The sequence below is a fragment of the Eurytemora carolleeae genome, unplaced genomic scaffold (assembly GCF_000591075.1).
Source record: "Eurytemora carolleeae unplaced genomic scaffold, Eaff_2.0 scaffold1121, whole genome shotgun sequence".
Classification (NCBI taxonomy): Eukaryota; Metazoa; Arthropoda; class Copepoda; order Calanoida; family Temoridae; genus Eurytemora; species Eurytemora carolleeae.
Genome location: NW_019397010.1, coordinates 65,927 through 79,977, shown reverse-complemented (window position 1 = coordinate 79,977; position 14,051 = coordinate 65,927). Strand labels below are relative to the sequence as shown.

General features: G+C 30.2%; 2 protein-coding genes across 4 annotated transcripts; both read right to left on the bottom strand.

Annotated features, from left to right (window-relative positions):
• Positions 1 to 4,078, bottom strand: LOC111711088 (uncharacterized). Of its 3 annotated transcripts, XM_023485340.1 has the most exons (5): positions 3,995 to 4,078; positions 3,511 to 3,579; positions 2,104 to 3,173; positions 1,515 to 1,604; positions 1 to 650 (listed from the first exon to the last, which is right to left on the bottom strand). In XM_023485340.1, the coding sequence occupies exons 3-5, from the start codon at positions 2,184 to 2,186 to the stop codon at positions 38 to 40; spliced, it is 786 nt and encodes a 261-aa protein (XP_023341108.1). In that variant the 5' UTR covers positions 2,187 to 3,173; positions 3,511 to 3,579; positions 3,995 to 4,078; the 3' UTR covers positions 1 to 37. The 3 variants fall into 3 exon arrangements, with proteins under 3 accessions (XP_023341108.1, XP_023341109.1, XP_023341110.1); XM_023485341.1 differs by lacking the exons at positions 3,511 to 3,579; positions 3,995 to 4,078 and adding an exon at positions 3,928 to 3,980; XM_023485342.1 differs by lacking the exons at positions 2,104 to 3,173; positions 3,511 to 3,579; positions 3,995 to 4,078 and adding an exon at positions 1,987 to 2,089.
• On the bottom strand, positions 3,059 to 12,082 carry LOC111711081 (uncharacterized). The gene is made up of 11 exons (XM_023485330.1): positions 11,927 to 12,082; positions 10,247 to 10,316; positions 9,937 to 10,048; positions 8,566 to 8,690; positions 7,396 to 7,557; positions 6,938 to 7,045; positions 6,370 to 6,456; positions 4,340 to 4,497; positions 3,995 to 4,066; positions 3,511 to 3,579; positions 3,059 to 3,173 (listed from the first exon to the last, which is right to left on the bottom strand). The coding sequence occupies exons 1-11, from the start codon at positions 11,998 to 12,000 to the stop codon at positions 3,059 to 3,061; spliced, it is 1,152 nt and encodes a 383-aa protein (XP_023341098.1). The 5' UTR covers positions 12,001 to 12,082.
• Between the last annotated feature and the right edge of the window lie 1,969 nt (positions 12,083 to 14,051).

Below are 14,051 nucleotides of genomic sequence, written 5' to 3'. Positions count from 1 at the left end.
CTGAAAAAAATATTTCATTTAACATTGAACATCAAATTCAGATTTTATATTGAGCTCCAGTGGGAAAACCAAACATTACAAAAATAGGAGCAGGAACAGCAATAAGATTTCCATAGTTGAAATCTTGATGCCTGAGAAACCTTGAACCTTGAACTTGAAATCCTGACTCTAATTTGGAAAAGTATTCTCCACCTAGTTCCACCAGCTGACCGTTCTGGTTTTCTTCTTTTGTTCCATTAGGTTTAGATCTTTTAGTATACTTCCTTCTTTTTATTTTCGCGGTCTTGGATGCTTCAGGTCCTAGTTGGCTAACCTCCCTTGTCTCTGAGGCTCCTTGTTCTAGTTTGCTCGCCTCCATTGTCTCAGAGGCTCCTTGTTCTAGTTTGCTAGCTTCCTTCTCTGCCCAATCTGCCAACTGGTTCCTTAATTCTGAACCCTCCGATTCTACATGTAATCCCAAATAGTCCAGCTCATCGTTCCATCCTAATCCTCCAAAATCTTGGTTCCATTCCTTCTGATCCTTCTCCTCACCTTCCCATCCGTGTAATCTTGTCTCTTCAATCCATCCCATCCTACCTGTTTCTTGAATCCAACCATAGACAGGGAGAAGACTTTCATCAAACTGCTTTACATGCCATGTCTCTAATTGACTAAAATAAACGAGTTTAAACTTGATTTTCTCAATTATAAGCCGCCTACTTTTACTTCACTTAAAGTTCATCTTTGATATTGCGACATTAGTAAATCAACCTAATTTTACAATTAAAATTCTTGGCCTGGCATTTCCAAAATGTGGTCTGCCTCTTTTGTGCTTCCAATATTACAGTTATTTTGTGATTATTGTTTCAAGTATAAAAAGTGGTAACGAATGTACCGTAATTATTTCAAAGCTCAAATCATGTTTTCAATTTACTGTCATGTTTAGAGGAACATCCTGTCCAATCCATTTTCCAACTGGAAGGCACCTACGTAAACTTAGAGATATAAAATAAGAAACGTTAATAGTTGAAATTGCACCCCGCGACCGACGGGTTTCCTGACGCTCTGCCATCCATTATTTTGTAGCGCTTAGCTGTGACCCCACAGAATAAATTTTTAAAGGCTTTCCCGAAACATAATTTATTTTTGCCATGTAATTCAGTAAAAAAGTAAGCCAAGAAACCAAATAGATTATCAAGTACAATAGGTGGCAACAGAGAAATGGATTAATTATACACGACGTCACAAGTGTAAAATATAACAAGGAAAACGAAATTTTCTCACATTATTTGACATGTTTTTCGAGATTAAATAAAAACAAAAAATAAATAACGCATAAATTGTACCTTTTTCATTGTAAAATAAGCTCTCTATTCTAAAATTATCACTATTATTAATATTTTTGTCTGACAAAATACTGAGTTGATACTTGTGACGTAAGAATACAACTGTACTGAGAGTGCACAAATACTACGTTGCCATCTATTGTACTTAACAATCTATTTGCAAGAAACTATTAAAGGTGTATTACTAACCTCAGCTTGTCTGGGACTTCAAGCATCTCATAAAGAAATTGATTGTATGATTTCATTAGAGCAAGTCTTTTTTCCCCTTCTTCCAAAAACCTGCGAAAGATTAATCTTTACGTACATATATACTTTGCTCCTCTCTTGGTTTGTCTGACTGAACTGATCGGGCCCAAATTGTGTGTGGGACCTCACTTGACCCCAGGGAAGGCGTAATGATGCTAAAAATTACAAAAATTTGCCTCCAATTATTTTTGATTTTAGTAAAATTTTAAAAATGCGCGAAATAATAAATATTAAATCCACGATTTTTTTTGAAATTTATATTGTACAATGAGAAGATGTTCACAGATAGTGCCACTTAGAAGATGGGCGCAAAGCGTCCTAAAATCCTAGTAGTATATAAATGCTTAGAGGAATATTTGTTTCAGAACTGAGACTTTAAGAGGAGAGCAATAGCATATTCTAGTATTGATAATACCTATGATGGTATTCTTCAGCAGTAGTATGATGAGATCTATAAATGCTTAGAGGTATATTTGTTTCAGAACTGAGACTTTAAGAGGAGAGCAATAGCATATTCTAGTATTGATAATACCTATGATGGTATTCTTCAGCAGTAGTATGATGAGATCTATAAATATTCATTTTCTTCTGTAGTTTCTTTATTCTTAAACTCATCTTTATTTTTATCTTTTTATCTAAAACACAATAAAATAACACTGTTAACACAAGAATATTTTTAAAATCAAATAAAAATTACAACAGACATAATCTCTCGTTTACATATTACAAGTAATGTTGTTTAATTTAAGAGTAGTCTCATTGCACATGATACAAGTAACATTATTTAAACATGCATATTCTCGACTCTGTAGTGAGGACAAAACAATTTTTGAATTTTGATAAAAACGATTATTTACAGCATTTTAGTTAAAAACAAAATTTTACATATTACAAAGATTTAGCTGGTGTTCACATAATAATAAATATATATTTTTGGTTCAAAAGTATTTAACTAGGTTTTTACTTCAAGGTCTTTTTGGGTTTGTGAGGGCACTTATTTGCATTAAATACAATATTAGAATAACTCAAGTGCTGGTATATCCAGGAATCTACTCCCTGGTATCCAGTGCTGGTATAGGAATCTACTCCTATGTATTCAGTGCTGGTATATCCAGGAATCTACTCCCTTGTATCCAGTACTGGTATAGGAATCTACTCCTCTGTATTCAGTGCTGGTATATCCAGGAATCTACTCCCTTGTATCCAGTACTGTTATATCCAGGAATCTACTCCTCTGTATCCAGTGCTGGTATATCCAGGAATATACTCCCTTGTATCCAGTGCTGGTATATCCAGGAATCTACTCCTCTGTATCCAGTGCTGGTATATCCAGGAATCTACTCCTCTGTATCCAGTGCTGGTATATCCAGGAATATACTCCCAGCTGTATCCAGTACTGGTATATCCAGGAATCTACTCCTCTGTATCCAGTGCTGGTATATCCAGGAATATACTCCCCTGTATCCAGTGCTGGTATATCCAGGAATCTACTCCTCTGTATCGAAAGAACAAATCCTTTGTCCTGAGATGACCGGTTGAACCCCGCACGTGATGGGATGATATTTGTTTTTACTCGGCTTATTATCAATCTCCAGAACATTCCTAGAAAACGGCGTAGTCGAGTTTAAAAAAAGAAATGTACTGATAAGTTCAATGATTCATTATGTTTCTTCACCATAAGTCCGATTTTTCTCATCTTCAGCTAAAAAGCTTATTTATGAACATTTGTTAAAGATTAATTTGAACTTTGGAAAAAAAATCAATTTTCAAAGAATGAGTATCAAAAACAGATTGCAAGTTAAATTTACATTTTTTATTACTTTCTCATATCTCATTTATAGTATATACCCCTGACATTTCCCACAAGTGCAGTGGCTTATTAATGTGACAAAATTATAAAATAATGAATCTTAAACCCCAACTTAACTAGATAGTTTACCTGTGTGCCTCTATAAACTTATTTATATTGGTTTTCAGCCTATACGCTGACACCACATTCTTCCCTTGACTAGAATAAATAATATAAAACAAGATTATTTAGATTTCTAAGATAATGATTTTGGAAAATTTAAAATACAACCTTAAATATTTCACATCTAGATTATTTCCTCTAAAATAATTCATATTTTGAAATATCTAAGGTCTACGATATTTGGTTACAATGATATCTGGTTATAAAACCAGAGTTTGTGGTAAAAACTTAATTTCTACAGAACATATTAATACATATTTGTCATCTATGTACTTACCTGTACAGGTTGTGGTATCTTATATACAAACCAACACTTGTACTTACCAGTACAGGTTGTGATATACAAATCAAAGATACTGATTAAACCAAGCATTATGTACTTACCAGTACAGGTTGTGGTATCTGATATACAAACCAAAGATACTGATTAAACCAAGCATTATGTACTTACCAGTACAGGTTGTGGTATCTGATATACAAACCAAAGATACTGATTAAACCAAGGACGGAGAGAAGGTTAGCACTGAAACAATTCTTATTCTTAATTTGCATTGTGTAATATGCGATTAGCTGAGAAATTAAAAAAAAAACACGTTGATAAATGGTTATGAATTTTGAATTAAAATTAAAAAAGCTGAAAGCTGCAATTCTTAAGAATAGGCGTGCGTATAGTTGTTTTCCATATTATATTTAAAGAAAGTGAACTTGTAAACTTTAAATTATGAAATATGAAAAAGAATGTCTCTCTGGTGTCTAGACTAATGTAGGAAATTATGAAGAAAGTGAACTTGTAAACTTTAAATTATGAAATATGAAAAAGAATGTCTCCCTGGTATCTAGGAGAATGTAGGACAATACGAAAAAAAGAGAGTTTTCATCCTTCTCAATATATTCATCGATAGTTTTCTCGGAGAAATGTGTCATTCCAGATATACTTACTCCAACAACGAAAACCTAGAAATAAGAAATTGTCTTAAAGAATATTAAAAATTGTTAACAAAACTAGATAAATCTAGGAAAACACAGAAATAAGAAATTATCTTAAAGAATATTAAAAATTGTTAACAAAACTAGATAAATCTAGGAAAACCTAGAAATAAGAAATTATCTTAAAGAATATTAAAAATAGTCATCAAAACTAGATAAATCTAGGAAAACCTAGAAATAAGAAATTATCTTAAAGAATATTAAAAATAGTCATCAAAACTAGATAAATCTAGGAAAACCTAGAAATAAGAAATTATCTTAAAGAATATTAAAAATAGTCATCAAAACTAGATAAATCTAGGAAAACCTAGAAATAAGAAATTATCTTAAAGAATATTAAAAATAGTTATCAAAACTAGATAAATCTAGGAAAACCTAGAAATAAGAAATTATCTTAAAGAATATTAAAAATAGTTATCAAAACTAGATAAATCTAGGAAAACCTAGAAATAAGAAATTATCTTAAAGAATATTAAAAATAGTTATCAAAACTAGATAAATCTAGGAAAACCTAGAAATAAGAAATTATCTTAAAGAATATTAAAAATAGTTATCAAAACTAGATAAATCTAGGAAAACCTATAAATAAGAAATTATCTTAAAGAATATTAAAAATAGTCATCAAAACTAGATAAATCTAGGAAAACCTAGAAATAAGAAATTATCTTAAAGAATATTAAAAATAGTTATCAAAACTAGATAAATCTAGGAAAACCTAGAAATAAGAAATTATCTTAAAGAATATAAAAAATAGTTAACAAAGCTAGATAAATCTAGAAAACCTAGAAATAAGAAATTATCTTAAAGAATATTAAAAATAGTTATCAAAACTAGATAAATCTAAAAAACAAAGAAACATTAAAAGAAGTTGAGTCTTTGCCACAAACTCTGATTTTCTAATCACTATATCTTTGGAACCAAATGTTGCATACCTTATATATTTCAAACTATGAATTCTGTTAGATCAAATAATCTGAGTTTGAAATATCAAAGGTTTACAACATCGAGTTCTAAAGATATTGTGGTTTAAATATTTGATTTTGTTCCAAAGACTCAATTCCTTTAATTAAAAAGTATTTTTCATCAAAATCCTGCAAATTTTTTTTGTATGGAAAATCTAATAAGATTGTTTAAAGGGAGTGTTTGCTGAAAATGAAATAGGGGATAGATCATTTGAATTTTGATGAAGAGTAAACATTTTAGCTAATATTCTACAGCAAGCAAAATGACTTAGTTCTTAGAAAAATGTTAAACATTCCCTTAAATTGTTTTTTTTTTCTGACAATATTTTTTTGACAATCAAGTCTTCTTCTTTGCTCCATTCACCACAAATTACTGCTTTGAAAAAAACTGAAATATATTATTCTCAAAGTAAGAATCTAATTCGCTCATTTTCGGTTAATAAATACATTCTTTAAAATCAGTATTTGTTAAATAGTTTCAGGTCAAAGATTTGTCTATTCTTGAGATTAAGCACTAGACTTTTAGGGCGCTTATTTTCTTTTTCAACTTTTAATTGTGTCTTTATCTATGAGCGTCTTTTCTTTGTACGTATAAAATGTTTTTATTTTTAATTTGCGGATTTCATCATACTTTTTAGTGCATTTAAAAAATTTACAAAATTAAATAGTTTAAGGAAGATTACATATTTAAAGTCTAATTGGCCATAAACCTTCCCTGGGGCCACGTGAGGTCCCACACAAAATTTGGGCTTGATCGGTTCAGCCATTTTAACGTTTATTGGATACGAACAAACAGACACAATGACAGACAAGCAAAGTATATTTATAAATTGGAACTTCTCGAACACTCCCTTAAACTGAACATTAAGGTTGTGACCTGAAAGACAAAGAATGAATAGTCCCTTATTCTTGTTGAAGTTATGAAACTAAGGAACGGTCCAACAAACTGAATCTTCAGAATCCACTAGAATAGAAATGTTATATTATTTTATCTATTATTTAATGTTTTGATCAGCATCAACTTATGAACAGCAAGCTCTGAAACAGACTAAGAATAAAAGAGCAAGAAACATTCCATCTAATTTCAAGTAATTCTTAATTTATAGAGTTCCCTGTCCGATTCGCAATGGTACACTTGATAAAGAATAAATATTCATATCTATCTGTTTAAAAATTTACTATTTTCAATTGTGGTTTCTCTGTAAAATTGACTTGCGCACAGAGACAATGGTGGAAATTGCCAAAATTGCATGCGCACAGAGACAATGGTGGAAATTGCCAAAATTACATGCCTTTCAAGCTAGAAGAACGAAAGTTTTTTTTAGCGGCACCGTTGTGAATCAGGCATTCCCAATAAATTAGGGTTATTTAAAGACAGTCCTATAAACAATTTACACTTCGTAGATTTCAAAATTGAAATATATTAATCCCACCCTCCCATTTACCTTTCTCATCCTCAGAGTGAAGAGAGTCCTGACGAGTGTGATGACGAGGGGGATGAAGAGATAGATGTTCGACATGTATGCAAAGCTACTGTGAAAACATAGCCGGGTCTAATGTATTAATATTCAACAGATTTATTCTTATTCTTTTTATATAAATATTCACTTATGTTCTTTTTTAAGGAAAAGTCTTTAAAGGATTCGACCCCTATGCCATTCCTTTTTCCTTCAGTGTGTTGAGGATAGGATTAAAATTCAAATAACTGTTTAACAGAAAGTTTTATAAAACAAGCTTGGTAATTAGAGCCCCATTTTCTTTAAACTTAGTTCAGTCGGATCATTTCTCCCGGCGGAGTTTTAAATTTATTATGGTTTAAACTCATGCCCATAACCTTTTTTGACCTAAAAAATTAGTAAAAATCGATTATCAAATGATCAAAAGTATCAATCTTTGAATCTCCCTTTTCACAGTTCTCTTGGTGATGTAAGATGGGTCCAATATGTCTATCCTCGCCCTCCTCCTCCTCCTGGGTAGTTCTATTAACCATGCTCTCTATCCTTGACACAACCTCCACCAAGAGGTTCATCTCTTCTTGCGTCGGAGGCTGTTGAACTACTATCTTCTACAATACAAAATAGTGGTTGCTAAATACACATAGGAGGCTGTTGAACTACTATCTTCTGAAATACAATATAGAGGTTGCTACATACACATAGGAGGCTGTTCAACTACTATCTTCTACTATACAATATAGAGGTTGCTGCATACACATAGGAGGCTGTTGAACTACTATCTTCTACAATACAATATAGAGGTTGCTACATACACATAGGAGGCTGTTGAACTACTATCTTCTACAATACAATATAGAGGTTGCTACATACACATAGGAGGCTGTTCAACTACTATCTTCTACAATACAATATAGAGGTTGCTACATANGACAATTTTTCAATGAGTTTTATACTATATTACGTAAATTTTAGTATTTGCGAAAATAAATAAATAGCCATGAATATGCGGTAACAGTTTTAAAGAGTTCCATATAATCATTTAATTAAAAAACTAAATATCTGCAACATTCCATTATATGAAAGTGAAGAATACGACATTTGATGAATTCTTTCGATGTATTCGTTATTAAGGGTTTCACTGTACATAAACATAGAAGGGAGGTACAACTACTTCCTTCTACAATACAATACAGTGGTTGCTACATACACATAGGGGACTGTTTAACTACTTACTTCTACAATACAATATAGTGGTTGCTACATACACATAGGGGACTGTTTAACTACTTACTTCTACAATACAATATAGTGGTTGCTACATACACATAGGGGACTGTTGAACTACTTCTTTCTACAATACAATATAGTGGTTGCTACATACACATAGGGGACTGTTGAACTACTACCTTCTACAATACAACACAGTGCTGTTGCTACATACACGTAGGGGACTGTTCAACTACTACCTTCTACAATACAATAAAGTAGAGGCTACATACACATATGAGGGAAGTACAACTACTTCCTTCTTCAAAACAATATAGTGGTTGCTACATACACATAGGACCCCCTGTACATCTAAATGATAGCACAAGATAGAATTACTAATTAATTACCCTTGTAATAAAGATGATAACATGATTGTAGACAATTACAGCGAGAACTAGGATCAAAATAATAAACTGCCAGATAGAACTGTTCTCTCGAGTCATTGCAAGAACATACACATGAGGGAGAATACCTAGAACAAGGAGAATAGAAGTTCATTATTAATAGAGAATATACAGTGATAGGTCTATCTACATAAGACAAAGACGTTAATTTTATGCGCCATTACTGATACAACTTAACGACTTTGTAACTCCCCCAGTTAACATGAAAAATATGAGAATTTCAAAACACACGTCAGTATAAATAATTAACTTTGAATTAGTTAAGACAGCAAAGGACTTTTAATTAATATAGCTTTGTTTCTAAATGGCTTCGATACAAATACGTTAATATGCGTTTTTTAAACATTCAGGAGACTATACATATTACTAAAATAGATTCTCTAAAAGTGTTCTATAACTAAACAGTTGGTTTGGTTTCGTTCAGACTTATATCTTCTGTCAGATTCAAATTTCATTAAGTAAAACCTAAAAACTGACAGAAAATGAAATTTTGTATATCTTTTTTAAAGCCTCCTAAGCCAAAAATCCTAGAATCCCATAACAGCGAAAAATAACAAAACCCAACATTACATACAGATTTAAGATTGGTAAACTGTGTAACAAAGTGAGAATTTTGTGATTTTTTAATAAAGCAAATAGTAGTATCTATAGTCTGAAAATCCGTTTATTAAAGGGAGTGAACGGGAATGTATGGTAGTTAAACTGAGAATGTAGTATAGCAGAGAATTTATTTAGGATTCATTTGAAACCTAAAAAACGTTTTAATGGTGTATAATTACAAAGTTTGAGCGCAAAGTCGACATTCCATTGGGTTGTTACGTTCATAAGAATCGGTTTTTTTTTAAAATAATTAAATAAAGTTAACTAAAAAGTAAAAAAATTCTACATATTTCTCAATTGAAATTTTCTCAATAAATCAATAATCAATTAATTCTTTTTCATCATTATAATGAATTTCTTATTCATTATGAATTTGTTCGCAGATTTCTTCATATTCTTCAAATGTCGTCTTTTCAATAAAAATTCCTGAAAATCTTAAGAAAATGTTTGTAAACAATGAGACATTACAGAAACCAATAACTGAATAAGATAACTTACTTTCGATGATAATAGTTAATTTTTATTTTCTTATCCTGTTCCTAAACAATTAATTAGTTTACTGTAGAATTATTGCTACATTTTTCGTCGTCATTGATGAATAATGACTAGTAAAAATTTCTCCACAATACAGTACATTCTATTAATAAAATTCCACCGTTCAAACATATTTTTGAGTGACATAATTTATGAATAAGAACATAACAAAATGTTTACCTTGACATGTAACAATAAACAAAATAACATGAACAAGTCTAGCAGATAATCTGTCCTTCTCTGGAATAGTGTCTCCGCTCATGATACGAACTAAGGAGTTAAAATCCAGAATCTATAATTAAAGTTAAAGTGTACACTTTATATTTTCTACTTTAAAAATTATATTTAAACCCGTTGTGGAAAAAATATAATTCTTCTTGTGTACAAGATAAACTTTTGTATTTGTAGGTTTGCGAAGTGATATAATTTTATATAAGTAAAAAAATATAGCAAAAAGACAAAAAAATCTTTGTTTAAATTAATAAATAACCTGTAATTGTCCTGAGTATACAATAGCAAGGATTCTCAGCAGAATTCCAGCCCAAAGTATGCAGTGCATACTAGACAAATAGTCATTTAGACTAGTCGTTAAACATATAACCTTCACAAATAATCATTTAGACTAGTCGTTTAACATGCAGACTTGACAAAAAGTCAATTAGACTAGTCGTTAAACATATAGACTTAACAAATAATCATTTAAATTAGTCGTAAAACTTGACAAATAGTCATTTAGACTAGTCGTAAAACATACAGACTTCCCAAATAGTCATTTAGGTTAGTCTTTAAACATACAGACTTACTTCACAAATAGTCAATTAGACTAGTTGTAAAACATTTAGACATCACAAATAGTCATTTAGACTAGTCTTTAAATATATAGACTTGACAAATAGTCATTTAGACTAGTCATTAAACATATATACTTGACATATGAACATTAAGACTAGTCATTAAACATGATACACTTGACAAATAAACATTTGGACTAGTTGTTAAGTACATAGACTAGACAAATGAACATTTAGATTTCACTCCTAGTCGTTAAATATATAGACTAGACAAATGAACATTTCGGTTAGTCGTAAAATAAATAGGATTGATAAATAGTCATTTAGACTAGAAGGCAAACATATAGACTTGAAATATGAACATTTAGACTAATCGTTAAATATATAGAATTGATAAATTTATTTGGACTAGTCGTAGCTTAGTCAATAAATTAACATAGTCTAGTCAAAAAATAAAACATAGTTTAGTCAATATATAAAACATAATTTAGTCAAAAAATAAAACATAGTTTAGTCAGTATATAAAACATAGTTTAGTCAAAAGATAAAACATAGTTTAGTCAATATATAAATCATAGTTTAGTCAATAAATTAAACATAGTTTAGTCAGTATATAAAACATAGTTTAGTCAAAAAATAAAAAATAGTTTAGTCAGTATATAAAACATAGTTTAGTCAAAAAATAAAGCATAGTTTAGTCAATATATAAAACATATTTTCGTCAAAAAATAAAACATAGTTTAGTCAGTATATAAAACATAGTTTAGTCAATATAAAAAACAAAGTCTAGTCAAAAAATAAAACATAGTTTAATCAAAACTAAAACATAGTTATGTCAATAGATAAAACATGATTAGTCAATAAATAAAACATAGATTAGTCAATACATAAAAACATAGATTAGTCAATTTATTAATCAATAAATTAAACATGAGTAGTAAATTAATTAAACATATATTAGTCAAGATGATAGAGTAGTCAATAAATTAAACGTAGATAAGTCAATATAAAACATAGTTTAGTCAATAAATAAAACATAGATCAGTCAATAAATAAAACATAGAGTAGACAATAAATAAAACATAGATTAGTCAACAAATTAAACATAGTTTAGTCAATAAATAAAACATAGATTAGTCAACAAATTAAACATAGTTTAGTCAATAAATAAAACATAGATTAGTCAATAAATTAAACATAGTTTAGTCAATAAATTAAACATTGAACAGTTCATAAAAAACATAGATGAGTCAATAAATAAACTTTTTTACAAACTTTTGACATAACTTTAAATTCTCAATGAATATAAAAACAAAGAAAGAGGACGGTACACAAAAGAATGTAAATTCTTTGTTCAATGAATACTGAACTGTTCTTACCCAAGAATAAGGTTGCAGGAGATACGAGAAGGGGGTTCAAGCATATTCATCTCTCTACACCAGGCATAATTCATCTCAGCTTATTAATTAAAGGCAGTGCTTAGGATCCGGATCATAAACAAGGTTTTAGCTTTCTGAGTCAGGATCCACAAAAATATATGAATCCTTGGATCCGGATCCAAGGGGCAAAATATCAACCAAAAACTGAAATAAATAACTTTTTTACTCTCAAAAGCCAAATTTGAACTGTTGAAAAGAGAGCAGATTATTAACATTTCCTGATATCTGAATGGGTCACAAAAATTAGCGAAAAAAGAAGAAAAATAAATTGACAATTCTTCTTGTTAAAAAAAAAATCATTAAATCTTAAAAATGTTCATGTATGACCTGGACCCGGGTCTGGATTAATTTTTTCCAGGATCGGGATCCGCATCAGAATTTTATGGATTTCATTTTTTGTCATTTTTTTTATATCTACAAGTCTGAAATTGAGCCCATTGAATCAAACATTATACGTAAATTTTAAAAATTTAAAATTAAATTTCATAAGTGTCTACAGATCCTTATTCTCCGTTTGTTTTGAGACACCCTGCATATTGTTAGATCTTCTTATAAAATTTAAGCATTTTTAAACATTTACCAATACTGCACACTAACTAGACCACTTTTTACGATTACATAATACAGTATTTTTGATTATTAAAGTATAAAGAAAAATATTCTCGATCTGGTTTTCATTTGCATAGTTAAATATTGACAAACACTTTATTTCCCTTATCACTAGAGTGTTTCCCTTATCTCTATAGGATTTCCCTTATCCCTATAAGGTTTCCCTTATCCCTATAGGATTTCCCTTATGACTATAGTATATCCCTTATCCCTATAGTATATCCCTTATCCCTATAGTATATCCCTTATCCCTATAGTATATCCCTTATCCCTATAGTATATCCCTTATCCTTATATAGGATTTCCAAATTGCAATCGGCCTTCAAAGCGCCCCTAAAGCCTAGTATTCAAAATATGTTTTTGTTTTTTATTAAATAAATCCAAAATTTTTAAGTTTTCCATTTTTGTTTGTTATGAAAAAAGACGTTTGGACACGTCACTCGCTATATAAAGCTCAGATGTCGAAAATGTCTACATTTAAGATCAATAACATTTGTTCTAATGTTAATCTACAAAAAATTAAATCAAACCCCGGAAATCGAGTTTTTCCCCTGATAATTTCTTTTCAAAAATCTAATAAAAAAGGAAGTGAGATCTTTCTTTCTTTCGTTCCAGCATTTCATGTAAAACTCGCAAGGATAAGACTATAAAGACGAACTAAAACTTTTAAACTATCACAACCCTCATGTTAGTCTTCTATCTTAAATATATCTTGAAAAAGAAAGAAACAAGTTTAAAGTTGCGCTGACAAAACATGAATGTAAAGAAACATTCCGGACAGTCGTTTCTGCACAAAAAATATTTTACAAATATCATTGCGCACTTTATCCGGGTAACGCTGAAAGTCTACTGTCAAACCAAATTTAATCTATTAATGCTATTTACTTAAATTTATAAGATGCATCAACTTAACAATAACATCTTGAAGAATAGGAAAGTACGGATAAAATTTTATCGACAAACTTGGGTTTCCAGGACCAATCATTATACTGGAGAATGTTTGACAAAAGCGTTAGAAATAAACTTCTTAAAAGGACTGTACATGAAAAATGAAAGAGGGTTTAGGATGAAACCTGAGAATCTCAGGCGTTAAACGATACATATAAAACATCTATCTGATGTTCCTGTCTCGAGAAGTTGATATATAACTGTGTTTTGTCATTCTTTTTAGGAAATCCAATATTCAACAATCTTTTTATGTAAAGAATTTATAAAATTAAACTAGCTGTAGTGCCCGGCGTTGCCCGTGGAAAAAATGTTTAAAAAACAAAGTTTGAAAAAAAAAATTTGAAAAAATCGAATATTATTTAGCCTATGTCACCCCCAGGCTACTCATGAGTGTCCACAAAAAATGTCAGCCCATTCGATCCAGCCATTTGGCCGGCTATAGGGAAAATATTTACGAATGTCTTGTTTTATTATATAGATAAAGTCTGAAAAGTTTAGAATGAAATAT

Coding starts and splice junctions, on each gene's coding strand:
- LOC111711088 (XM_023485340.1), bottom strand. CDS start 2,186: ATGAGTTTAAGAATAAAGAAACTACAGAAGAAAATGAATATTTATAGA. Junction 1,605..2,103: donor GCTGAAGAATACCATCATAG/GTATTATCAATA, acceptor AATCTTTCGCAG/GTTTTTGGAAGAAGGGGAAA. Junction 651..1,514: donor GAAGTCCCAGACAAGCTGAG/GTTAGTAATACA, acceptor CGTTTATTTTAG/TCAATTAGAGACATGGCATG.
- LOC111711081 (XM_023485330.1), bottom strand. CDS start 12,000: ATGAATTATGCCTGGTGTAGAGAGATGAATATGCTTGAACCCCCTTCT. Junction 6,457..6,937: donor TCACTCTGAGGATGAGAAAG/GTAAATGGGAGG, acceptor TTTCTATTCTAG/TGGATTCTGAAGATTCAGTT. Junction 4,498..6,369: donor ATTCATTCTTTGTCTTTCAG/GTCACAACCTTA, acceptor TCTTATTTCTAG/GTTTTCGTTGTTGGAGTAAG.